Below are 27,170 nucleotides of genomic sequence, written 5' to 3'. Positions count from 1 at the left end.
AACCACAAGTCAATTCTCCAAGTCCATGATTTTCTTTTCTGTGGAAAGGTTCATTTGTGCTGTGTATTAGATACCAGACATGAGTGATATCATATGGTATTTGTCTTTCTCTTTCTGACTTATTTCACTCAGTATGAGAGTCTCTAGTTCCATCCATGTTGCTGCAAGTGGCATTATATCATTCTTTTTTATGGCTGAGTAGTATTCCATTGTGTATATATACCACATCTTCCTAATCCAATTGTCTGTTGATGGACATTTGGGTTGTTTCCATGTCTTGGCTATTGTGAATAGTGCTGCAATGAACATGTTGGTGCGTGTGTCTTTTTTAAGGAAAGTTTTGTCCAGATATATGCCCAAGAGTGGGATTGATGGGTCATATGGTAGTTCTATGTACACATTGCTAAGGTACCTCCATACTGTTCTCCATAGTGGCTGTACTGGCTTACATTCCCACCAACAGTGCAGGAGGGTTCCCTTTTCTCCACAAGATTTTTGTAATTTTGGGTTCAGTTCATCTATAGTAACTTACTGTTAGAATGCATTTTTCTTCTAGTCTTTCAGCAGGATAATTCATGGTGCCCCCTGTAACCAGTGCAGGAGCTACTTTGACTCAGAGCAAAGTCACTGACAAGGACTTCTGTGTAAGAGCAGTGGTTCTCAAAGCTAGGTCCCAGGATCTGGGAACTCACTGGAAATGCAAATTCTTTCAGACCCTGCCTCAGACCTACTGTGTAGGCAGCTGTCTAAGTGATTCGGATGCCCCCTAGAGTTTGAGAACCACTGGTCTAAGAGGACATCCTTCTTTAATTTTAATTTTAATTTTAATTTTTTTGCTTTTTAGGGCCACACTCATGGCATATGGAAATCCCAAGGCTAGGGGTCCAAATCGGAGATGCAGCTGCCCACCTATGCCACAGCCACAGCAGAGCTGTGTCTGTGACCTACACCCCAGTTCATGGCAACACCAGAGCCTTAACCCACTGAGCAAGGCCAGGGATCGAACCCACATCCTTATGGATACTAATTGGGTTTTTACCACTGAGCCATGGCAGGAACTCTGATACCTTATTTTTCTTTGTTTGTCTTTTTTGCCTTTTCTAGGGCTGCACCCAAGGCATGTGGAGGTTCCCAGGCTAGGGATCTAATCAGAGCTCTAGCCACTGGCCTACACCACAGCCATAGCAACGCCAGATCTGAGCCGCATCTGCGACCTACACCACAGCTCAGGGCAATGCTGGATCCTTAACCCACTGAGTGGGGCCAGGGATCGAACCTGTAACCTCATGGTTCCTAGTCGGATTCGTTAACCACTGAGCCACGATGGGAACTCTGACATCCTTCTTTAAGTGGAAGAGGAGCTGCAATGGAGAAAGGAGGGAGGTGGTCTTGCTCGTAAAGCCAGTGCCTCAGAAGCTCCCCATATTTCTAGATCTAAAGTGGTGAGTATTGTGCCAGCAGAGAAGATAGGATGATGTTCTGCTTTTTGTTTTGCATTATAATTCCTGCTCCCATCAGAGACCACCACAAAAAACTATCAAGTCCCACTTCATTCTGGAAAATTCTAGGATTAGCGGGGGGCAGAGGATATATATCGAGAATCTGTTATTTATACCAGACATTGAGTAAGGCACTTGGCATACGTGGTCTTATTTCATGTGTACAGGATAGCTTACATTAAGCGTGATTACCTCTATTTTGCAAATCCGGAGACGGTGTAGAGGGATTCATTAACTTCCACAGGTTGTGTTCCAGCTGGATTTATATCCAGAAGGAAATGAGTAACAGGTGGTGTTTACATGTAGGATTTGTTTTAATTGTTCCAGGTTCAGGGTTTAACCTCTTTGATTTTACTCTGGCTACTTTAAAATAAAATGCACTCTTGGAGTTCCTGTTGTGGCTGAGGAGAAACCAACCCTACTAATATCCATGAGGATGTGGGTTTGATCACTTGGTGGGTTAAGGATCCGGTGATGCCGTGAGCTGTGGTGTATAGGTCACAGACACTGCTCAGTGTTCCAGTCTGGCATTGCCATGGTTGTGGTGCAGGCTGGCAGCTACAGCTCTGATTTGACCTCTAGCCCGGGAATTTCTATATGCCACAGGTATGGCCCTGAAAAGCAAAAATAAAATAAAATAAAATAAAATATTAAAATGCATTCTAACTGCTTTTTGAGTTTTCCCAGTTATAATGACTGCCTAATTCCCACTGTTTAGACTAGAATCATGCTATAGTAAAATTATAAAATTAATATTTTTCCCTCAAAGGATGAATTCTCTCAGAAGATAATGTTAGGTGATAAAATGATAATAATGATAAATATTAGGATCCTAGAAACCAGGTTTATAGTCATCCAGACAAAAAAAAAAAATCCAGATGATTTGATGGAATTTTCAACCATTCTGAATACATTGAACTACTGTATAGTTTTATAAGAAGCTAACTTTCCTATATCATCTTTTTTTCTCTGCTAAACAGAACAATTTGAGGGTCAAATATAAGATTTTAGAGCAAAGCGATTGAGGCGTATTTTGAAAATATGGTAAAATGTGAGGAAAAAACTCATCAAAGCAGATTTAACTGACCAAGTGCTTGTGGTGGGTACTGAATATGTTTCCTCTTCCATGGCGGTACGCTGAGCTGGCCTGGCATGAGAGAACCAACTACTAAATTTTCAGGAGTTTTGCAAGCAAACATAGCCATTACTAAAAATTGTATCAAACACTGGAGATCTGGTGGTGGCTCAGCGGTAACAAACCCAACCAATATCCAGGAGGACTCGGGTTTGATCCCGGCCTCACTCAGTGGATCAAGGAACTGGCATTGCTGTGAGCTGTGGTGTAGGCTGGCAACTGTAGCTCTGATTGGATCCCTAGCCTGGGAACTTCAATATGCCATGGGTGCGGCCCTAAAAAAAAAAATAAAAAAAGAAAAAAAATTAAGTAAACACAACTGAATAAATTATGTTAATAACAAAGGTATTAACCTTTTTCTTTTTTTTTTTTTTTTTTTTGTCTTTTTGCCTTTTCTTGGGCCGCTCCCATGGCATATGGAGGTTCCCAGGCTAGGGGTCCAATCAGAGCTGTAGCCACTGGCCTACGCCAGAGCCACAGCAATGCAGGATCTGAGTTGCGTCTGCGACCTATACCACAGCTCATGGCAACGCCGGATCCTTAACCCACTGAGCAAGGCCAGGGATCGAACCCGCAACTTCATAGTTCCTAGTTGGATTCGTTAACCACTGCGCCACGACGGGAACTCCCAACCTTTCTAATTACTACCTTCTACTACTTTGATGTTTTTGAGGTTTACCTCTACATTATTATGTCTACTGTATCTGTGTGGGAGAAATGCTATATAACCTTGTCTTCCTGTATATTTCTTCCCATTTCCATGTTCAGTGAAGTTGTGTTGGTTAAATTCAGCCATAGTGAAGTACATGCAACACAAAAACTGTCAAATGCTTCAAAAAAGTTGGTCGCGAAACCCTTATCCACATACCACTGATTATAACAATGGGCCAATTTAAAATTAAGACATGGGTTGAGTTCAAGTGGTTAATTATTTCTGATTTATATTAGAAAGCTATAACTAACTGGCAGTGCATTAAGGACTGCATCAGAGGTCTGGCAGAAGAGAAACAGTGAGCCAAAAGAGTTTGAAGGAAAAGTTTAAAAAGGGGGCTCTCTGGAAGTGTGGGCAGGGTGGAGTTCAAGGGCTCATGGGGTGATGAAACCGAGGACTAAGGGCAGCAGGAAAGCATGGCTACCTCCAGGTGTGCACAGGAGGGAGGGACAGTGTTATCAGAGCCTTCAAGGTCAGGGACGGCAGGAGGGGGCTGCCCAGCAGGACTTGGGAGGCAGGCACTGCCAGAACCACAGCGAGGCAGCAGCAGTGGGGGAGAGACACCCCTCAGCCTCTCTCCCATGGTGTCTCCACTTGGTCAATCTCAACCAGAAGCCAAGGGTGCAAGGGAGCCGTGGAGAAGCAGTCTCGGAAAGTCCGTTTCCTGGAGCATCAACAGGGCAGAGAGTCGGTGTGAAGGCAAACAGAATAAGCAGCACAGGGACTTTTGTGAGTTACCAGCATGGAGCACTGGTTCATTGTGGACACATCCCTTTAAGTGGGACTGTTTTTTTGTTTGTTTGTTTGTTTGTTTTTGCCATTTCTTGGGCTGCTCCTGCAGCATATGGAGGTTCCCAGGCTAGGGGTTGAATTGGAGCTATAGCCACCGGCCTACATCACAGCCACAGCAACATGGGATTCAAGCCACGTCTGCGACCTACACCACAGCTCACGGCAACGCCGGATCCTTAACCCACTGAGCAAGGCCAGGGATTGAACCCGCAACCTCATGGTTCCTAGTCGGATTCATTAACCACTGCGCCACCACGGGAACTCCAAAATGGGACTGTTGAAGGGAGACCTCGTGAAGCTTTTTTTAAAAAAACAATTTGTAGAAACTCTTCCAGAGTCTGGGATTCTAATAAACTTTTGACTTATGGGTCTTGGAGCATGGTAGTCTTAAACCAAAATGAGCCTAGGCATAAAATTCTGCTAGTTTTTTTAGAGAGAGGTGCAGCATGGATCTAACTTGTATCAATCAAGGGACTAAATTTTTTGTGACAAGCATGAAATCCAAGTCATAGGAACCTCGGCCCGTTTTTAAGCAACACCAATCTGTGCTTGTGAAGGCCTTCTGGTCAAGAATGGAAACTTTGGGATTCATAGGGAAACTTCAAAGACAATCACCCAGGACATGGGCCTGTGCCTATTTGACAGGGTTGTCACCAGGCCTGAATGAGATAGAGAAGGTGAAGGAGTCATGGCTCTTGACTGGCAGATGCCCCAACATACTGACACTGTCCATAGAATTTTACCTGGGCCACTAGTTACTCTCACTGTGCCTTTTAAAGGGCACCTAGTTAGTTACCTCAAGGCCCATTGGGGAATAGAATCTCTGTTACATCTTAATATGACACTGAGATGTGTAATACCGATATTAGACTATTTTTAACATACAATATTAGCAATTTCATGGGGATGAATCTAGTAAGATGTTCTTAATAGCCTTCCTCTCCTGCCCTCATTATGTTTCTTCAAAACCGTCATCTGTGAGATATTGCAAAATTGAAATGAGAACCCATTCTCTGCCACTTGCTCCCAAGTTTCCTAGATTTTATGGCCACGAACTTTCAGGTCTCAGGAAACATTGTCATAGCCAGTCCTAACAAGTCAGAGATGTGGTTCCTGATAGAGCTTCTCCAGGGGCCCGGGAGAAACGCACTCCAGGGCTTAGAGCCTGCTTTAGGCAGGGAACCATCACAGGAAAGGGTGAGGAACTGAAGTTTGCGTGAAGCCTGGGGCAGCAGCTAAGGAAATCCCAGGCTTGGTCATGGCATCTTTGCTCTGGAGCTCATGAAAAAGCACTTTTTCACGTCTTGCTGAGTTTGCAAATGTGCCATCAAAAGGTGCCCGCAGAGCCCTGCCTGGTCCCTGTCACTGGTTTCCCAGAGGGGACAGGCACTCAAATAGACAGGTCTGCAGAATGCCTGGGCTCAGTTTCATTCTGACTCTGCCAGTTTTTCCTGCACAAGCCCCCCAAATTCTTATCTGGCGCTTTGGTCATCTTCGGGGTAAGTTACGCTTAAATCTTTGTGTGTGCGTAAAAGGACCTAGCCATTTTCACACTATTTCAAGTGTCCTGGGAAGATCTGATGATATAATCATCTTATTCTATTACCCATGGAGATTTTAATTATTCCTCTTTGTCCTGGGGCTTCTCCTGGTTGCAAAAGAAGAACTACGGTAATTTGGGGCTAGGTAATTTATTTTTCATCTTGTTCTCAGCACAGTTGGTGAGTGCCTCAGCTTCAACTCCTTCAAAGGGGTTTTCTCTAAAAACATTGTATCTCAAATGTTGGAATGATTTTGCCATCTCAATGGCACTGTCTTATGTTCAGGAGAGGAAGGCTCTGATGAGATGAACAAGGCAAAAATGACAATCAGACTGTCATTTATTAATACAAATTTATATAGTGGCATATGCTGTTGGAGAAATCAGAAATTCGTAACACACAAATTGGTACTGGAAATACAAAAATCATTTGAGAGTCAAGAAATCAGGTTGACAGCACCACGGATGTTTTATTCAGTCTGAGCAGTTGTGCAGTATCCAAGAACAATGAATACTGATAGGACACTGAGACTGAATATCCTAAGACTGTGCAAACAGACCCCATCAGTCTTTCTGCACCTACCCGTGACCACCAGGAGGCCTGGGGCACAACCAAGGGCAAAGGTGCAGACTCTTCTTTCTTTTGACCTTCACAGCCAGCAAACAGCCATCCCCAAGGGTCTGTTGTTCCTTCTCACCTAAAGGCATAGGATAAAAGGTTAGTAACACACGCACACACACACACACACAAGGCATTAGTGAGCGAGTTAGAGAACTCGAAAGGGAAGCTTTGACTGCAATAGAAGCCCACATCAGTCACCAAATTATCTGCTTCCTCCTGTGACGTATAAAACACAAATGAAATGAAAGATTCTATTATCAGAGGGGTAAATCTCAGCTCTCCATTTCTGAACACTTTCTGTTTCACAAGTGTGTGTCCACTAGAGGAGTGTCAGCATTTGATAGAGGGTACGAGGTGAGTTGGGGGGCAGGCGGGAAGGGAGGCGGGACTATCCCAAGGACTCTCCTTTCACACAGACAACTCACTCTCTCAGGGTCCTCACAGATGCTGCCCCTGTCACTCCAGAACATTCCATGGAGGCTGAGAGGAGCGCTCGGAGATCAGTCTTCATGCCTTCCCCCAGTGGGTCCCTTCCGTCAGCTGTCTGCAGGCACCCCAGCCATGAGTCCTGCTTAGTGGGGCTGGAAGGGCTATGCAAGAAGACTACTGTAACAAGTGGGAAGTTGCTGCTTCAGGGGGCAAGCATTCAGGCACCCTGGAGCCGTTATAAACCACAGGCCAAGTCAAACATTGCTCCACGAGTGATTGGCTTCCTGTCCTTGCAGAATTAGCATTAACCTTCTAGGTCCTTCTCAAGAGGATTCCACGCTCAGCTGATGAGCTCTCCAGTCATGAGACACCAATTCCGGGTGTTCATGGGGCCCGTACAGAGGTTCTGCCCCCCAAACAACCAAGCTGGTCTCAAGTAGCACCTGACCAGTCAGGATTATCAGGTTCTGGGCCCGGTCCCCCCAGGATGCTAAGTCAGATTTTCCTCGACACGCCCTGCTCTGGACACTGACTCACAGTCTCACCTCCTGCTCATGTATTATTACTGCCAGATTCATGCTTCAGTCAAAGGCTGCTTCTTTGTTCCAATGAGATTATTTCATAATCCAAAGAGAAGAGACAGGTTTTTTTTTTTTTCTTTCTCTGCTTGCCACTCTCTCTCCCCTCACCTCCCTAAATGTATTCCTCTCTCACTCACCCGGGACACCCTTCATTTATTTACTTAACAAATCCTCTGGTGCGCTTGTCTTGTGCAAGGCACTGCTGAAAAACCAAGGCACGGCTCACACCCGCCCTTCTCTCAAGGACCTGGGAGTCTGGCAGAGATGCCTACAACTTTCACGGTACTTTTGGTACCAAAATATTTCCAGTGCGGAATGTTCTCGAAGAGCTTGGGTCATGATAACACAAATATCACACAGTGTGAATGCTCTGTGATTTGTTCAGCAACTAGGGTGGGCCGTGCATCAGGAAGAGAATGTGTTTTTTTACTCCCAAACAATGGAATTGTGCTTCCAGTTTAAAACCATGTGACATGCAATACAGCAGAAAACATAAACACAAAAGCAAGCGGTGTGCACACTATACACATCATTAAGCTGCTATTTGAACACCAGGTCATTTTAAAGCCATGTGCTCCTGGCCTCGTCATGTGCCGATATGATCAAATAAATGCCTGAGCTACCCAGAAAAGAACCCCCAAAAGAGAAATCCCTGAAATCCTGTAGCAGAAATGGTGCCTTTATCTCTTAGACTAGTACTTTATCTGCTGTGAGTACTAGTCAGCAGCTATTACTTTTTTTCACTCTGGCCTGAGCTTTCTCCTAATTTGCTTTATTCAAATGTATCACGGACTTTTCTGATACCTTACCAAAATAAGGCCCCCACAGCTAGCAAAGCTCAGGGCTTGTCTGGTATTGGACTGGGCCAAGCTTGGGGTAGCAGGAACCTCAGTGGGCATCTAAAGCATCAGGCAATGCTGAGTGGAAAGGCCACGGTGCATGCTGCCCCAGGAAGGACTTCTGGGGGTGTCCTGGATGATGCAGCCTAAACCAGCGGGGAGCCAGGACAGCCCCCCCACCCTCACCCCCACCCGGGCCTAGGGTGCAGTGCCTCACTGATGTGCTCTGAGGTGCTTGCCAGGTCCCTCGTGTCCCTGGGTTTCAGTGTCCCCTCCATTAGGTGTGGCGGGGTGTTCCACCGTGCCTGATGCCTGATGGGAGAGGCTGAGGTTTCTCCTTGGAGCTGGGGAGAACACTCTGAACCTCCAGGCGAAGAGGGCTGGTGATGCAAAGGACAATCAGAGGCCAGGGAGCCAGGCTGTCAAGAGGGCACAACGAGCAGACACAGAGGTTGTGCTGATCAGCACAATTCCGCGTGGTATCTGGGCATCAGCAATCTGAATTCTGCTGTCCGGAGGAGGCCCAGGAAAAGCCGGAGCCGAAGAAAGCTGGAGGTGGGGGAGAAAACCAGAGGCCCTGCATCCCGCCCCCACCCCGCGCCCCCCACCCCCAGACCACCTCCCCAGCCTCTGAGCTCAGCCTGCTGACCTAACGCCTGACGCAGGCTTTCGAAGGGCGCAACGAGCAATGTGTCTTTGCTGAGACCAAGAACTGCTTCCCGGCCTTGGGGGGGGGGGTGGTGTGGGGGGGTGTCCCAGTGGTTCTTTGTTTAATGAGGTGGCTCAGTTGTGAGTTGATGCATGTGATGGGTGCCCTCAGAGCTACAGTTTTCCCTTTTGTAACCGGTAAGATTATAAAAATACCAGTATTTTGCCCCGCTTTAGAAAAATGATTTTAGAAAAAAAAAAACAAAAAACACATGGGCCTCCTCCATTAAACTTCGGTTCCATCCTGTAAATTGTTGTGAACGCGGACTTCCAGATTCAGTTTCTTCACTGTAGCGCCTTTGAAGGCGTAGGGCCCCGCAGGCTGGCCGAGCACGTTGGCGTTGCGCGCGGTGCGGTACTGCCGGTCCACGTTTTTCTCCACCCTGTCCGCGCCCCTCTTGGGCACCTCCACCTTGGTGTTCAGAGGGTACTCCTCCCCGAGGTCCGCTGCGGGCGGCTTCTTCCTCTGTTTCTGGCATTTCCTGGTGATGAAACAAGCCACCAAAAACACCAGAAGGAGGAGCATGATGGCCGCGAGGGCGCTGCCGATGGATGCCCCGGTTTGGGAGAGAGAAGCAGCTGTAACTGGCTCTTGCATCTCCAGATTCAGAGACTTCATGTTGGTGCCGTTCTTGACTTGGTCCCCTTCGTTGTCATAGATGAGGGACTCGTCAAGGGTCAGCCAGCCACTGGGGTCCACCAAGTCCCTTCGAGGGCGCCTCAGAGGGGCGGTGAGAGAGCGCTGGACCCTGGGCCCTGAGATCGTGTCGGGGCCAATGACGTAGATCACCTGCAGATACCACTGGTGTCCTGCTTCCACCTGCAGCAGGAGGAGACGGGGAGACAAGCCCACAGGTCACTGGTGCCGAAAGACCACCTCTAAGGAAAGGGATCCGAAAGACAACTGCCCACCATAAGCCTCGGCAGATAAATGGTTTCAAGGAAACCACTGGCCACCCCAGTGTTCACGGCAGCACTATTTACAACAGCAAAATATGGAAGCCATCTAAGTGACTGCCAACAGATGAATGGATCAAGAAGGTGTGGTCCACATATAAGGGAGTATCACTCAGCCATGAAGAGGACATGACAGCAGGGAGGAACCCAGAAGGTTATTATGCAGAGTGTAGGAAGTCTGACAGAGGAAGGCTAATACCGTATGATGTCATGTATATGTGGCATGTAAAAAACAAAGCAAACACAATGGAAACAGACTTTTAGATACAGAGAACAAATGAGCGGTCACCAGAGCGAGGAGGGCGTGTGGGGGATGATAAAACTACGGGAAGGGGCTTAAGACATACCAACCTCCAGTTATAAAATAAATAAGCCATGGAATGTAATATACAACATAAGGAATATGGCTAATAAGGCTGTAAGAACTTTCTATGGGGAGAGATGGTGACTAGATTTAGCACACTGATCACTTCATAGTACATGCAAATGTCAAATCACTATATAGTACACCTGACATTAACATAATATTGTATGTCAAATATATTTCAATAAAAAAAGAAAGGAAACGGATCCACACAAGAAACTTTTGCTTTTAGAGGCATAGAATCAATCAGATCATTACTGGCATCCTTTAAAAAAATGTCGACGTTAAGACTGTGTGGTGTATTTAAAGATTAGTAAATACACCAGTGTAACTGTAGCAAAATAAATCAAGCTTTTAGTGAAGTTAAAAAAAGAAGAAAAAAGAAAAAAGCATGAGCAATGGTTCAGTTCTCTATGAACAGAGAACTGAACTGAATATTTTGGGGTTCTATTTCATTTCCAAACTAAGGCAATCTTGAGTCAAATATTCACATTTTTTTTTTCAGTTTCCCTATCTTTGCATGGAGTAGCTCTAAGAATTTATCTTTTTTTTTTTTAAGCTAAGTAATTGCTTATGATTTGTTGGTCTTTATTGATGGGAGTGGAGTAACAGTAATAACCATAATTGTTCCCAGAGACCTTCCGTTGTTTTTCTGCTAATTTTCTTTTTATCAATGAACTTAGCTAAAATAGAGTTATTCAACAAATGTACACTCAGCACCTACTCTGTGCATAATACATAGAAACTCACAAAAATTTTCTAAACTTCTTGGAGCATCTCCTGAGCAGTTATGTCATCAAATATTTTATTTCCCTCTCATCTATCCCCATTGAAACCCTCCATGACTTTTATATAACTTCTGAAAAGTGATAATAATTCTGAAATCCTAAGTCATGGCTTACTATTTGGAGATAGGGAAGAGTAGAATTTGATCTTGGAAGTTCATGTTTTTTACTGGGAGATAAGAGTATTTTTGTTTATAAAATAGTAGTAATTCTTGCCGTTCTAACTGACTGGATTGTATTTATGATTTTGTGAAACATTTCCACATGCCTGTGAAAATCAGCTGGTTCAGCACAGAGCTATGACAAGTGACCACATGCGAATTAAAGAATTTGGTTATTGCTTTGGTCTGTTGGAGATGGATGTGAAAGTTCTGGGTGAATGATAAGCTTAATAAAATAAACAAGACCTGCCAGCAAGAACGCTATAAAAAAGAAACTGACATGGAAGGAAACTGACATTGTGGCTCAGTGGTAACCAACCCCATGAGCATCCATGAGGAGGCATGTTTGATTGCTGGTCTTGCTCAGTGGGTTAAGGATCTGCTGTTGCTGTGAGCTGTGGTGTAGGTCACAGATGTGGTTCAGATTTGGAATTGCTGTGGCTGTGGTGTAGGCTGGCAGCTGCAGCTCCAATTTGACCCTTAGCCTGGGAACTTCCATATGTGGAAGGTGTGGTCCTAAAAAGAAAAAGGAAAAAAAAAAAAAAGAAGAAGAAAGAAACTGACATTGAAGAGATAATGTCATCCTCCTTTGTGCAACCTTTAAAATGATCTTGGTCTCGTGCTTCTCTCCTTCTCCCACACTCACCTTATAGAGCGCATCGACCTTCAGAGTAAATCCATCCACTCCGGGCATGGTACTGACCACGTGGAAGTCAGGCAACTCGGAAGCAAAGTGGGCCTCGAAAGGCACGTCGTGGAAGTACTTGTCAGTTACCTCTGGCTGGCTGCGGTCCTGGGATTCCAGAAAAAAGACACAAGGTTTATGAAGGTGGCACCACTGATCTGGCCGTGGCTGTCACTGGGAGGAGAAAGGTACACTCCATGCATCCTTGGGGCTGGGTCCAGAGAATACATACTATTGGAGCCCTCTCCTTAAGCTGACCCTGCCTCTGGGCACCCACTGCCCTCTCCAAGGGAGAATGCTTAGCGGTCTCTGGTGATCCCGAGACACATGAGTGAGATAGCCTAGACCAACACTTCTCAAGCTATTTGGCCCCAGGTCATGGAAATTAGCACCCCCCACACAAGCTTTTATTTTATGTGGTTTATATCTGTCAATATTTACTGTATTAAAATTAACATTATAATGAATAATTTTTAAAATGAAAAACATGTATTGACTAAGTCATTTGAAAATAGAAACGAGAAATGCATGACGTGTTAACACAAGTAACATCACACCCACCTCCCAAAAAGAGAGCTGGCCTTGTTTTACATCTTTGCAAATCTCTGGAAAAGAACTGCAGTCTCACAACTGCTTCTGTATTCAATCAGTTGTGATATGTTGTTTTGACTGAAGTATCTGAAGAAAATCTGGCCTCATCTAGCTATGTAGTTAGAGGAGGGAGGTTTTTGTTTTGTTTTTTGGTTTTTTTTGTCTTTTCTAGGGTCACACCCTTGACATATGGAGGTTCCCAGCCTAGGGATCTAATCAGAGCTGTAGCTGCCGGCCTACGCCACAGCCACAGCAACTTGGGATCTGAGCCACATCTGTGACCTATACCACAGCTCACGGCAACGCCGGATCCTTAACCCACTGAGCGAGGCCAGGGATTGAACCTGCAACCTCATGGTTCCTAGTCGGATTTGTTAACTGCTGAGCCACGGCAGGAACTCTGAAGGAGAAATGCTTGAATGTCTTTTTCAGATAATTGTGGATATTCTTTTTTGATATCAAATCAAAATTCGCTAAATGATATTTTTGAAAGGTTAGTCACAGTGGGGAATGTGAATCCATGTACAATACACCTTCATACTCTCTGCACTCATGAGGGAATGAGTATGAAAACAGCATCATCAGAGTCTTATGAAAGTAGTTTTGGGTTTGTGGGCTCCCTGAAGGAATATTGAGCATATTTATGGGTCTCTGGGCTACATTTTGAGAAACACTGGCTTAGACTTTCCTCTTCAGTAACAGCTGGTCTTGTTACCCACCATAACCTCTATATTTGGCATTATGTCCTATATTTGGCATTATGTACTATTAAGAGGACAGAAACAACAACAAGAGCATCTGTAGAAAACTCTCAGAAAAAAAAAAAAAGAAGAAAAAGAAAAAAGAGAGTTCCCGTTGTGGTTCATTGGGTTAAGAACCTAATTAGGATCCATGAAGATTCAGTTTTGATCCCTGGTAAAGTGGTTCAGTGGGTAAAGGATCCGGTGTTGCCATGAGCTATGATGTAGGTCGCAGACACGGTTCAGATCTGGTATTGCTGTGGCTGTGGTGCAGGCTGGCAGCTACATCTCCGATTCAACCCCTAGCCTGAGAACTTCCATATGCCTTGGGTGTGGTCTGAAAGAAAGAAAGACAGAAAGGCATCAAGAGCGGGGTTTTCAGCTGAGGAAATCTACTGGTGAGTCCGCCCTTTAACGCCAGCAGTTAGCATACCAGCAGCAGGAATCTGTGTTTGAGGTGTTTGTTTGGCTGAATGCATCCGTACTGGGGTCCTTCATTGTAGATTGTCCCCGTGGGGTCAAAGAAAGGCACGTAGCCATCCTTGCCCGTGCAAAGATAGACTTTCTCCAGCTGCAGTTTGTAAGCAGAATTCAGGTTTTGTTCTGGATTCCAAAGTACTCGGCCATAAAGGATCTGACCTGAAAAGATTGTGAGGCATTAATTAGGTCAGACTTGAAGATGAAAGAGAAAAAAAAAAGATGTCAAGGATAGAAAGGATTGAACATGCTCTTGCAGAGTCAAAAGTACCTTTCTGTGAAGAGCTGTGTGGTCCACGTGCCCCTAAAATACACATTCATTCATGTACTGCTTCCTTCATCAGTGAGCATTTACTTAGGTATCTAGGTTATGGCAAACACACTGTTACGTGCAAGGGACACAAAGGTGAGTGAGACCCAGCTGAGAGGACAGACATCAAAGCAAAGCACCTGCTAAAAACAGCTAACATTTATCTCAAACTCATACTCTTTGCTAGGTACTGTACTGTCCTTCCTATGGCAGGACTGCTGTTGGGCTCAATTTTATGACAAGGAAATTGAGTGGTTACATGACTTGTTAAAAGTCACAAAGCTGAGGGTGGGATTCAAAGTCAAGGTGCTTTGCCTCTAAAACCTACACTATTAACCAAGACAACACTATGCTGTTACCACAATAGAGGAAGCTACATGACATCCAATGAGCAGACCACTGAGCACAAAAGTCTGCCTGGGGAGAGGTATGGAAGAGTTTAAAGTGGAGATGACCTCTGAGCAGGATCCTGAAACATGAGTAGGCATTTGTCAGCTGGAGCATTTCAGGTGTGTGTGCGTGGGGAGGCGTGGGGGAGGCTGGGGAGAGCATTATAGGCAAAAGCAAGTCCATGTCCAGAATATGGAACGCTAGAAGGGTACCAGTCCTGGGGTAGCTACTTTTCCTTAGAGCCTGCTAGGCATCAAGTTCGTTCGTTCGTTCTTTCTTTCTTTCTCTTTCTTTTTTTTTTTATCTTTTTAGGGCTGCACCCACAGCATATGGAGGTTCCCAGGCTAGGGGTTGAATCAGAGCTATAGCCACCGTCCTATGCCAGAGCCACAGCAACTTGGGATCTGAGCCACATCTGTGACCTACACCACAGCTCACGGCAATGCCGGATCCTTAACCCACTGAGCCAGGCCAGGGATGGAACCTGCAACCTCATGGTTCCTAGTCGGATTCATTTCCACTGAGCCACAACAGGAACTCCCTAGGGGCATCAAGTTCTTTACCCATAGTATCCTCCTTAATCCTCCCAAGAGCTCATGAGATAGGTTCAATTAGTATCCCTATTCTAAATCACTCATCCAGGGTTTCATATCTGTGACTCTCAGATACTGAGCCAAACTCCTCAAGGGTGCTGAGGACTCTGGGGGTAATAGGGAGCCCCAGCAGGCTGTAAACAGGGGCTCGATGTCAACACGTGTGGGCTTCATAAACATGGAGGGTGAGGACAAAGTGACTAGAGTCACAGCAAGGGAGCTGCCATTTCAAGTGGAGAAAGCCTGCGGGAGAGGACAGGTACCTCGGGCGGATCTTGGAGGCTGGCAGGTGCTGGGGGCAGACTGCAACGTCTCTGAGGAACTGCGAGCTAAAGCAAGTTACCCAAAGTTAGATAATGGGTTAGAATGTGGTCAGAAACCCGGGCGTCCTTTCTACCCAGAAGAGGGCTTTTCCACACTGTCCACTGCCGATCGTTATGGCGCCAAGAAGGTGATCTCCTTTTGAAGCAACCTGAAGGAAGGACTAGGGCTCTTTTCCTTGACTAAACTTGTCTGCTCTGAAACCAGCATCGGGGGCAGTCTTCCCTGGTTTTTTTTGTTTTGTTTTGTTTTGTTTTGCCATTTCTTGGGCCGCTCCCATGGCATATGGAGGTTCCCAGGCTAGGGGTCCAATCGGAGCTGTAGCTGCCGGCCTACAGAAGAGCCACAGCAACTCGGGATCCGAGCCGCATCTGCGACCTACACCACAGCTCACGGATACTTCACCCACTGATCGAGGCCAGGGATCTAACCCTCATCCTCATGCTTCCTAGTCAGACTCGTTTACCACTGAGCCACGACGGTAACTGCGTGGGGCAGTCTTCCCTGGAGAAGTGACCGAAAGCTGATGAGCAGAGATGCCAGACCAGGGACCTACCCGAAAGCTTCTCAGCTCTGGCAGAGTCTCTGTCTGTGACGGAAGGGAATGGCTTACCTTTGGAGAAGGCCCCTTTGTAATCCATTTCTGCCAGTGACATATCGGATGTGTTGGGATCCATCAGGAACACCTTCTCATTGTTGCAGAGCTGGAACTCAGTATTGAGCGAATACACGACGGGAACGGGGCGGTTGGTCTGCTGGAACGCGATGGGTATCAGGAATCTAAATGCGGGAACGACAAGAGTTCCTTGAGAGCAGGGTCCACTTGCATCTGCCATTTGAGCTGCCCTCCTGTCCCCACCCTTCTCAGGACTGTGACCTGTGCTTTGCTGTAGGTGTTAACTGTTTATTGAATGCAGAGAGGTGTGCAGACAGGCGAGAGACTGTTTAGTTCAGGTCCTTATGAGGGTCTTTTGAGCAGAAATTGGTCTCTAGCTTCTGCAACACTCTGCTTTTCCTGGGCCTCTCATTCTGGAAAGCGCCATGAGCCGATGTGAGATTAGTGGCTATGAATTTAAAGTTTCCTGACTCTGACCTGCTGGACCTTTTGCTGAAACACTCCCTCTTCTTCTGTCCGCCGTCCTTTGCCAGGTGAACGCTCATTCTTCAGATCGCAACTCAAACACCACTTTCTCCAGGAAGCTTACCTTCTTCCTCTTTCCTTCCAGGCTGGTCAGATCCCACCCATATCAGCTGTTCTCACTCCATTGTGTGCTTTTCTTCCATAGTACTTATTGGGATTTGATATTTCCTTTAAATATGTAACCAAAGTCTGGTTTCACCAGTACAGGTTCCATAGAGTCACAGTCCATGTCTGTCTGCTCACCACTGAACCTTCCATGCTAGCCAGGCTCCTAACACATCCCTTTGTTGTTAAAGAATAATGCATGAGTAATAATTTCAATGCTTTACTCTTCCAATCAAGTCCATCTGACCATTCCTGGCTTTGACCTCAAGGTGCTCCGGGGGGAGATTTGAGAGGGCTGAGGTGTAGGAGGAACATGGGGTATAGGAGAAGCCCCCCCCCCAAACCAGGGCTGACACCACCTCAACAGCTTTGATGCAACCATTAATTGAATCAAGAGTTCATTTATCTGACTCGGGGAAATAGGTTTTCTTGTTGACATGTGTATTATCGGAATCCACATAGCACCAGGCCGTGAGACTCAATAAATACCTATTGATTAAACAGAATGAATAATGGCTGATGATGATGAAGATTCATAAGGTTATAAGGTATGACAGACCTCGCAAAAACGGGCATAACAGAAGACACAGTTCTTCTGAATTAGGTCTGAATTTCCCGAGTCAGTCTTGATTATTCTCTGTGTTGCAAATCTAGTGCATCCCTATGGAGCAAAGTTAGGCCCAAGGGGGAGTCCCCCTGGAAAGATGGGGACCACAAGGGAGGACCTCCTTCATGCAAGGCAAGGCTGTCTTCAGTGTATTCAGCAACGCCCACCACCCCACATACTTCCTCACCCACACCGCCCTGGGGCTGGAGATGGGGTTAATGTTTTTTTGTTCCTTTTTTTGCCATTTCCAATCATTGTTCCTCTCTTTAAAAAAAAAAAAAAACCCACAAAACATGAACAACTACAACCTCCTTTGACCCCTCCTTGTTTCCTGCTAGTGCCCCTCTCCTCTGACCTCCTTTATAACAAAACTCCTGAAGCACTGTCTTTCCCTGCTGTCTCCACTTTCTTGCCTCTGTCTTGAACCCACTCTCCAATCAGGCTTTACTCCCCCTCAGCCCACTGAATCTGCCCTTTGTCAGGATCACCGAGGACTTCCACATCGCCAAATCCAATGGCCGTCTTGGACTCTAATCTGAAAGTCACATTCCAAACTGTCATGTCTACATGAAAATGTCAGATTCTGTCTTCAGCATCTACTCTCCAAAATGGTTTCTATTCACTCTGCTCAGCTTCTAGAAAGATGGCTCTAGACTCTGCATTGCTCAGAGCAGAGGTGACTTTCCATCCTCTGCTGTGCTCTCCAAGCCGAGGCCAGAGCAGAGGCCACGGTAAGAGCTGAATAAACACTGGCTGAATGAATGAGCATCAGCAGAATGTGGACAGTCTCAGGTCAGAGGTGGGTATGGGCGGAGGGACAGCTGATTCTTGTTATGTGTGGGTGGTAGTTAACATTTTACAAAGTTTCAGTAAACACCGAGTGGATAGGGGATCACCGCTCCTGGGGAAAATACAGGGTTGAGATCCTGCAGACTCTGGTCACAACATTTGCCTCTGTGATCAATCTTTCCCTGTTTTACACATGTTTCTGTTCAAAGACACCTGATTTGATAAACACTGTTGATTCATCAACATACATAAAGAACTTATAGCAGCGGCACTGAAATCCATGCCTAGATGAAGCCTATCTAACACTCCCTTAGGTCCATCACTGCCTTCCTGTACTTGGGCAACTAGACAGCACTTTGATGCTATGTGGGGGACTTTGTGTGTGTGTGTGTGTGTGTGTGTGTGTGTGTGTGTGTGTGTTTTGGTCGTTTAGAGCTGCACCCGTGGCATATGGAGGTTCCCAGGCTAGGGGTCCAATTGGAGCTACAGCTGCCAGCCTACGCCACAGCTACAGCAACGTGGGATCTGAGCCTCGTCTGTGACCTACACCACAGCTCACGGCAACTCCAAATCCTTAACCCACTGAGCGAGGTCAGGGATCGAACCTGCATCCTCATGGATGCTAGTTGCATTAGATTCCTCTAAGCCACAATGGGAACTCTGGGGGAGCCATTTTCAAACAGCAAAATCACCAACAAAAGGTACCAACATGTGAAGCACATGGCCCTAAATATACCATAGAAAAGACATTTGTTCATTGTAAGAGAAGGCGGAGTGCTGCCTTGCTCCACCTGAGCGGGGGACGTGGGTCACAGGACCCGATCCCTGAACATCAGTGAATGACGGGAACGGCATAGTGAAAACTGATTTGCAAAGAAATGCTGGCGAGGACGAAGGTTCACAGAGGATGAGGCTCGCTCATCTCCCTACCTTTCTGGGGCGTGTGCGGTGCAGGCCAAAGGCTTCTCTCCTGGGTCCGTCCAGGGCTGGGTGGGAGGCACGGTGCAAGGGACCAGGCAGATGGTGTACTCCCCAGAGTAGTCCTTCCTGGAAGCATGAAGGCAGACTGGTCAGTGGGACCAAGGCACAGATTATCACTTACCCCGAAACACAATGACTTCCTTCAGCGGTTCTCAGATTGTATTTGTGCTCGGCATCCAAGAGCTTGACGCGTCTGTCAACACAATTTTTCAGGAATTCATCTCTGATTCTTCTAACCTTCCAGTACTATCCAGAGGTGTTAAACAGAGCTACTTTCATTTACTCCGGCCTCTTCATCAGGAAAAGGCCCACTGGAAAAATCTAAAAGGCTCCAAGGAAGGCAAGACAGAACCGGCCACCACTGGCTTTAGGTTCCCAGGAAACTTATTTGACAATTGTTTAGTGATTGTCATTGACGGACACCCTGTTACAGATTTTCAACTGCAAAAGCTTTCAGTTAACTGAGATGCGACCACGTAAGCTGCTGCTGCTGCTCTGACTGCACAGCTGGCCCCTGCCTCAGGGTTAAATGACCCGGCTCCAGAGAATGCCTCCCCATTTCATTGGCATTCTGTTTCGAGGCTCCTCTCCCAAACTCCACAGCCTCTTCCCTTTCACGAAGCTGAAGAACAATCTCGGTTCTCGCAGGAGATGGCTTGCTGGGGATTTCTGAGGTCACAGTGGGGCACAGGATTCTGTGGGTCATGGCACTGAGAGCCGCTATAGCTCTCACCTCACTTTGTTTCCCACATTTGGTGTCTGGTCACAGCCCACCTCTGGCAGGTTGCCTGGAAGGCAGCCAGACATCCAGAAGCTTCAGGGAGATTCTTCAAGGGCCTTGGGAGCCTGCCATCCATTGACTGAGGAGAACAGGGCTGTGAATCTTTTTTTTTTTTTTTTCATCTTTTTGCCATTTCTTCGGCCACTCTTGAGGCATATGGAGGTTCCCAGGCTAGGGGTCCAGTCGGAGCTGTAGCCTCAAGCCTACGCCAGAGCCACAGCAACGCGGGATCTGAGCCTCGTCTGCAACCTACACCATAGCTCACGGCAACGCCGGATCCTTAACCCACTGAGCAAGGCCAGGGATCAAACCTGCAACCTCATGGTTCCTAGTCGGGTTTGTTAACCACTGAGCCATGACAGGAACTCCTTTTTTTTGGGGGGGGGACTGTGAATATTAATAGGGTTCTTGTGATGGAACAGTTCTCACATCTTCCATATACATTCTTTGACAGTTTCTTTGCTATTGTTTGTTTATTAGTAAAGGGAGTGCAAAAATGTGGTAAGCAAAATAAATAAAATAAGAAAAGTTCTAGGATGCGGCCTGAGGTCAGTTTAGCGGACTGGCCTAGGCGGGAACCTGGGAGACGGTCCTTGCACTTGCTTTGCCTCTGCTGTGGTTTCATGGTGTTGGAGAAACCAGGCACATTTTCAGGGCTTAGTTTCTAAGCCCCTCCATCCCCTGAAAGTTTGTGTGTCTGTGTGTCTGCAGTTTTGCCACAGCTTATCTTCCTCCCAAGCTTGGACCAGTAGGCAAAAAGACCTTGGCTGCCATATTTGAATTACATGAAAATTAACTTGTATAATAGGCATAGTAACACTTAATTAATAGAAACATTTAATTAGGCAGCCCTGGCCTTCGAGACGTTAGGCCAGATCGTGTCGCTTCTCTCCTCAAAGCCCGCTGCAGTGCAGTAGCTCCTGTTGCACTGGAGTGAGAGACAGAGTCCGCGCCCTGGCCTGTGAGGCTCTGCCTTACCACCTATTCCCTCCTTACCGCCCATTACCCTCCTCCTTACTCAGTCCCTGCCAGCCACACAGGCCACCTTGATGCCCCCCTAAGCATGCCAGAAATTTTGTCACCTGGGAAACTTTGCCAGCAACTCCTTCCCCAGATAATCTGCAGAGCTCTCTCCCTCACCTCCTTCAAGTCTGTGCTCAAATGCACCTTCTCTCTCTCTCTTTTTTTTTTTTTTTTTTTTTTGTCTTTTCTAGGACTGCACCCATGGCATACGGAGGTTCCCAGGCTAGGGGTCGAATCAGAGCTGTAACCACTGGCCTACACCACAGCCACAGCAACACAGGATCCGAGCTGTGTCTGCAACCTACACCACAGCTCACGGCAACGCTGGATCCTCAACCCACTGAGCAAAGCCAAGGATCGAACCCGCAACCTCATGGTTCCTAGTCGGACTCGTTAACCACTGAGCCACGACGGGAACTCCCAAGTGTACCTTCTTAATGAGGCCTACTCTGAATGTCCTAACCAGACTTATCCATGTGTCTGCTGCTGCGGGAAGAGATCTTTATTTTGTCCATGGATGTATTCCACGTGCCCAGAACTTTCCCTGACGCATTGTAAAAGCTCAATACATGTCTGTTGAACAAATGAATGCAGGACAGGTGGCATGATCTCCCCAGGCAGCAGTCTTACCTTCCCTCAGTCCTAAATATGAGTTAGGTCGACTGCCTCAGTATACTTGCAAATTAGCCAAACACAGTCCTGGATGCAGGTGTTTGATCCTATGGTTCTTCTCCGCTCCTTTCTGAAAACTGGACATTTCCCACATGGCAATGTGGAGCACCAGCTCTGCCCCTGCCCAGAAGCCTTGGATGACTCCCCAGCCTCTGCTGGGCTTCCCTCCCTGAGCCACTGCCTTCTGAGGGTCCTGCTCCACTCATGGCGCACACAGCACACAACGCTTGGTGTGGTGCCTCAGGCTGCCGTGTATCTGTGGATTTCACCTCCTCACCTGAAATGTCAGCTCCTAAGCATGCTTATTCAGGACCTACCATGTGCTACAAACTGCAATTCTAGGGCCTTCCGATCAGGCAGGCACACTCTTACCACGGGAAGCTCACCATCTCGTGGAAAATGGCACTGTGCTTAGAACATTATAATCTGCTGAGCTGTGTTACAGTAGAAGCTGGAACAACACGGGACCTAGGAGGTGATGCTTCTGGCACCGCATGGGGAGTCAGAAAAGTGTCACAGAGGGGTCAGTGTTTGAGCTGAAGCTCAGAGAACTTTTGAGTTTTGTGAGAGGAGAGGGGCAGGAAGGACAGGGGAATTGCAAAGGTGGAGTATAAATGGGCTGGTGGATTCTGGGGATGGGGAGACAGTTAATGTGGTCAGAGGCTGGGTTTGAGGTGAGACCAGAGGGGAGAGAATGGGCTTTGTTCAAAGAGCTGGACTTCATTTGGTAGGTGGTGGAGAGTCAGCATAGGATTTAATGAGGACAGTTTCTCTGCCTATAAATTGGGACAAGTTCATGTGCAATCTCATGAGGTTCTAGGAAACACAGCCCTTAAAGCCTATTTCATTCTATACTGATTTCAAAGGAATCAGTACACACCAAAAAAATACCTGATAGGAGACTAAACATTTATAATTAAAAAAAAAAAAATCTTTCTGGGGAGTTCCCATTGTGGCTCAGCGGAAACAAACCCGACTAGTATCCCTGGCCTCACTCAGTAGGTTAAGGATCTGGTGATGCTGTGAGCTGTGGTGTAGGTTACAGATATAGCTTGGATCTGGCGTGGGTGCGGCTGTGACTTTGGCTGGCAGCTGCAGCTCTGATTTGACCCCCTAGCCTGGGAACTTTCATATGCTGCGGGTTCAGTCCTAAACAAACAAACAAACAAAAAACAAACCTTTTTGAAAATGATTCTTAAGGCAACCTGCTACTTCTTAACTGTAGAGCTGGAATAAGATTTTCATGCTAAATGCATATCTTAATTTTGTGATCTATAAAGTGAGGATAACAATATTTATGATAGACGCCATGATCCTTTTCATGGTAAAAGTTTTAATTTTGTTTGCCCTATTCTTCCCTTTTACAAATGGGATATTTTACTATATTTATCCAATTCTCCTTTTATCTCTATGTTGGGTGTGGGAGAGGAATAAATGGTGTGTTTTATTTATAGGACATTGGACCATAAGGGGTCACACCTGATAAACAGGGATCCTGGATTTTGCACTGGATGCAATTTCTTTATCATACTAAGGTTTTAGTTGGACACACGTCCCAGCTTCCTTTGCGGGTGGGTGTGCTATGGGCCTGAGATAGGATTTGAACACAATTGGATGTGAGCGGAAGAGACGTGCACCCTGCCTGTTCTTAGCCTTGGAACATGCATGAGCACCTCTTGCTTTAGACATTAGAGGCTGATCTGAGCTACAGTTGCTTCTTTTTCTGTTTGCCAGAGAGCTGTTTCTATCTATCCCTCTTCTACTCCTCTTTTAAAAGAGAAACGCAGCTTTTGAAGAAAAGCCCTTAAAGAAACAGAAGACATTTCAGATTTACCCCCGAACTCCATCCCGTATTCACCTGTTATAGGAACTCGTGGCTCTCCAGAGTTGATAAGGAGAATCAAAAGTCTGAGCACTCCATAGTAGCTGCAGGTCAAACTCAATTCCTCCCAGGTGGTCGGGAGTCAGTATGAATGATTTCACATTGGGGAGGGTGTGGTGCTCCATCACAAACTGTCCTATTTCAAGGGGAAATACGATCCACTTATTTGTCAGTTTTTACTGTCCTTGTGAGAATCCCCTACAAAAGCCTTAGAACTGAATTAATATTCTTCTATGAAACAACTAAGGTTCTACCTGCCCACGTTCCCCTTAGAGTATATTCCACACTGGGTGGGATAACATGGCTTTTCACCCAGCCCATCCTCCTCTTCTTTATAAACAAGATGAATGTTTCTTGTAGAAATGGCACGAATGAGCATATTCGCAATAATAGGAGTCCTTATGTGACAATGAACACTGAACACACTTAGCTTTGAGCCCCAACCAACATGTTTCTTGGACATGGAACGATCTCAATAGTTTATAAAGAAAAATGTCTATTTCAGATGAAAAAAAAAATCTCTTTTAGGGCCACTCAAGTCCTTGGTGGAAGGAGGCAACTGGTAAACATCATTAAAAAGATAACGGAGTTTGCATCGTGGTACAGTGGAAACGAATCCGACTAGGAACCATGAGGTTGCAGGTTCGATCTCTGGCCTACTCAGTGGGTTAAGGATCTGGTGTTGCCATGAGCTTTGGTGTAGGTCGAAGATGCGGCTCGGATCTGGCGTGGCTTTGGTTGTGGTGTAGGCCAGCAGCTGTAGCTCCTCTTAGACCCCTAGCCTGGGAACCTCCACATGCCGCAGGTGCAGCCCTAAAAAGATTAAAAAAAAAAAAAAAAGTAAAACGGTAAGGGTTACTCATCAAGTCACCTCTACTCTTTAAAACTACAGTACTAACGTGTCATAAGTAAAAAAAGGAGGGAGACTATTCTAGATTAAAAGAGATGAAAGAAATATAATAGCCAAAATGTAACATATGAATCTTGACTGGATCCATCTTCCTCTTATGTAAACAGATGTAAAATAAATATAAACAAATACAAAACACGGAGAAAAGACATTTGCAGGACAATAGAGAGAATATGAATAGGGACTAGATATTACTGGTTCAATAGTAAAGGTCTTGGGTGTGGTAAAGCCATTGGGATGTCCAAGAGAAGGTCCTTGTTTTCAGAAGTCTGCTGAAGTGTTTAGGGCACCTCGAAGTGAGGCCTGTAGCTCATCTTTAAATAGTGTGACAAAAAAGAATGGGAATGCATGCATGTGTGTACACACTCACACACAGCAAATGTTAACAATTGTGGACTCTGCTCTTCACTGTTACATTCTTTCGACTTTATGTTTGACTGTTTCTTTTTTTATTATTATTAGTTTTTTATTTTTTAATAGTTATTTCCCCAATACAATTTTTTTTCTACTATACAGTATGGTGACCCAGTTACATATACATGTACACATTCTATTTTTACACATTATCATGCTCCATCATAAATGACTAGACATAGTTCCCAGTGCTACACAGCGGGATCTCATTGCTAATCCTTTCCAAAGGCAATAGTTTGCATCTATTAACCCCAAGCTCCCCATCCACCCCACTCCCTCCCCCTCCCCCTTCGCAACCACAAGTCTATTCTGCAAGTCCATGATTTTCTTTTCTGTGGAAAGGGTCATTTGTGCCTTATATTAGAGTCCAGATATTTCTTAATTATAAAAAAACTTGAGGACAAAATGGCACTGATATTACCTCTGAATTTGGCATGAGTCTTGAATTCAATGACGAGACGGCCATCCTCTCGAATGTAGATTCGTATTATCTGAAGCCTGGCGGAGAGCACACTGTCCGTCTGGATTCCTGGGCAGGCAACCATCCACAAAACATCCAAGTGAGGGCTTGGAGAACATTTTCCCGACAGTAGCCTACACGTGAGCCATCCCGTGACACCTCTAAGTAGAGCTGCACATTTACCTGAATGTAACTTAGGGCAAATTTACATATTTGCATGAACATAGAATCTATTTAGAGATTAATTAACATTGTAAGAAAGTTCATTCTACCTGTTCTTTTTTTTTTTTTTTTCCTACAATTCTATTCTCTTTGACATAGACTCTCTCTTTTTAATTTTTACGGCCATACCCGCGGCATATGGAAGTTCCCAGGCTAGGAGTCAAACTGCAGCTGCAGCTGCTGGCCTACACCACAGCCACGGCAACACTGCATCCGGGCTGTATCTGCGACCTACGCTGCAGTGTGTGGCAACAATGGATTCTTAACTCACGGAGTGAGGCCAGGGATCGAACCTGCTTCCTTATGGAGAATACATTGGGTCCTTAACCTGCCGAGCCACAATGGGAACTCTGACATAATCTCTTTCTATCTGAAGATGCCACTTAGCCCAGATGCAGGGCCCACCCCATTGCTTGGGGGAAAAAAAATGGTCCCTAAAACGTCTTACTCTTCACTGTATACCAGGATGTGGTTACAACACATCTGCTTCTCACTGGATTTTCTTTTCCTCATCAGGACACCTTTCAGGACTTAACCATGAACAATGTCCTGGAGGCTACATTTTGTATTGAAAGCAATGGAGAGTTCAAGGCTGGCTTGTAGCAGGCCAGCTCTACATGGCCTGGTGTGAGTCAACAGTGGCTTTCATAGGCCAATTGCAATCATGATACCCAGTGATTTCAGAGTGACCAAAAACTAAAGGGTAACCAAAGGAGGGGGGAAAATAAAGCTTAAAAAAAAAACCCAAGCTCAAAGAATTATCAGACTCAGAGTGTGAAAACTTCCTGAAGTTGTTTTCCTGTGAGAAAGATAAAGCAAATAAATGCTTTGAGCTTAAACCATTTAACAGAAGGAAGGACCGTATTTTCCATTACTAGAAATGAAGCCCTCTCTAAAGAAATCTCTTCAGATCAAGTAATGCTGCCTCAAATCAAGCGAATCACTGTCAGAGCGAGGGAGGAAGAATGGGAGTAATAAAATAAAGGGAAGTGAGCTTGGGGTTATGTTTGAAGTGTGGAACACTGAAAAATGGGGAAAAAAAGCAAACCTCAACTCAGACCCACTGCAGTGAATGGAGGAGAGAAGCATAGCTGGGGCATTGGTGGCAGCAGTGGGCAAGGGGGGAAGGATGTGATCTCCTGGCTCTCACCCACCAAGGCCCTGGGGGGCTCCTCTCAGAGAGCAGTGACAGAGACAAGGCTGAGGTGAAGGCCATTTAAAAAATTCGGTCCAGGAAGTAAAAGGAGGGTTAAAATTCCTACTTTTAAGAATGCAACAAAAAAGCAAACTTGATGCCAAATGAATAAAGGAAGCCAGGTTGCTCTCAACATATTTTTTCATTTCCATGCATCTGATTTCAAGACCCTTTCGTCCTTAACGTGAATCACATCATTTTTAACTAGGACAAAATGAATTTGACAATGCTTCAAAAGAACACACACTCAGCCCTCATGGGCTGGATAAGATGCCTCTGTCACTTGCCATCCTCAACTCTGGGGCCCTGGCTCTCTGGGCTGATTGATCATGATGCTGAAGGCTTTCCAGCTCGATGTCTTGATGTCTCAAAAGGGACCTCATCCTTTTCAGGAACCACAGATCGACATACTTTCAGACTCGGGGTGGTTCTCCTTTGGACATAGGACAGCCGGATGAGGCATGGAGCCACTGTTAAGCTTAAGCGGTTATTTTTTTTTTACTCCTGCTGGAACATAAGGTAAGCCTCGTCAAGACGTCGGTGGGTATACCTGTTCTCCAGAGAACAGTGTCATAGAAGAAGGAAAACTCCATCTCGGTGTGGTGCTCCAAGGAGGCCCAGCCCCTGGGGGCTGTCACGTAGACGTAGGACACATAGAGAGGCACGTGCACCGTCAGGAAGGACTGGGCCGAGTCTCTCACCTGCCGAGCAAGCGGTGTGCACACAAAGGGTTATTTCTCCCCAGGGTGAAAAGGCA

General features: G+C 45.9%; 1 protein-coding gene across 3 annotated transcripts in view; it reads right to left on the bottom strand.

The window, feature by feature from the left end:
* Positions 1–6,000: 6,000 nt before the first annotated feature.
* Positions 6,001–27,170, bottom strand: part of FRAS1 (Fraser extracellular matrix complex subunit 1) — a 453,363-nt gene continuing 432,193 nt past the window's right edge. For all 3 annotated transcript variants that reach the window (XM_013978814.3, XM_084972579.1, XM_021100604.2), the window contains 8 exons: positions 26,964–27,114; positions 24,958–25,065; positions 23,189–23,348; positions 18,804–18,920; positions 15,845–16,011; positions 13,574–13,779; positions 11,771–11,917; positions 6,001–9,677 (listed from right to left, as the gene is read on the bottom strand). In XM_013978814.3, coding sequence (XP_013834268.3) covers positions 9,084–9,677; positions 11,771–11,917; positions 13,574–13,779; positions 15,845–16,011; positions 18,804–18,920; positions 23,189–23,348; positions 24,958–25,065; positions 26,964–27,114 — 1,650 coding nt within the window. In that variant the 3' untranslated portion in view covers positions 6,001–9,083. The remainder of the gene's footprint in view (positions 9,678–11,770; positions 11,918–13,573; positions 13,780–15,844; positions 16,012–18,803; positions 18,921–23,188; positions 23,349–24,957; positions 25,066–26,963; positions 27,115–27,170) is intronic.

Source organism: Sus scrofa, chromosome 8, assembly GCF_054392235.1.
Source record: "Sus scrofa isolate SSC_HxYL_T2T_F1_AM1 chromosome 8, Sscrofa_HxYL_maternal_Yorkshire_Landrace_v2.0, whole genome shotgun sequence".
Taxonomy (NCBI): Eukaryota; Metazoa; Chordata; class Mammalia; order Artiodactyla; family Suidae; genus Sus; species Sus scrofa.
This window is presented reverse-complemented; position numbering and strand designations above follow the sequence as displayed.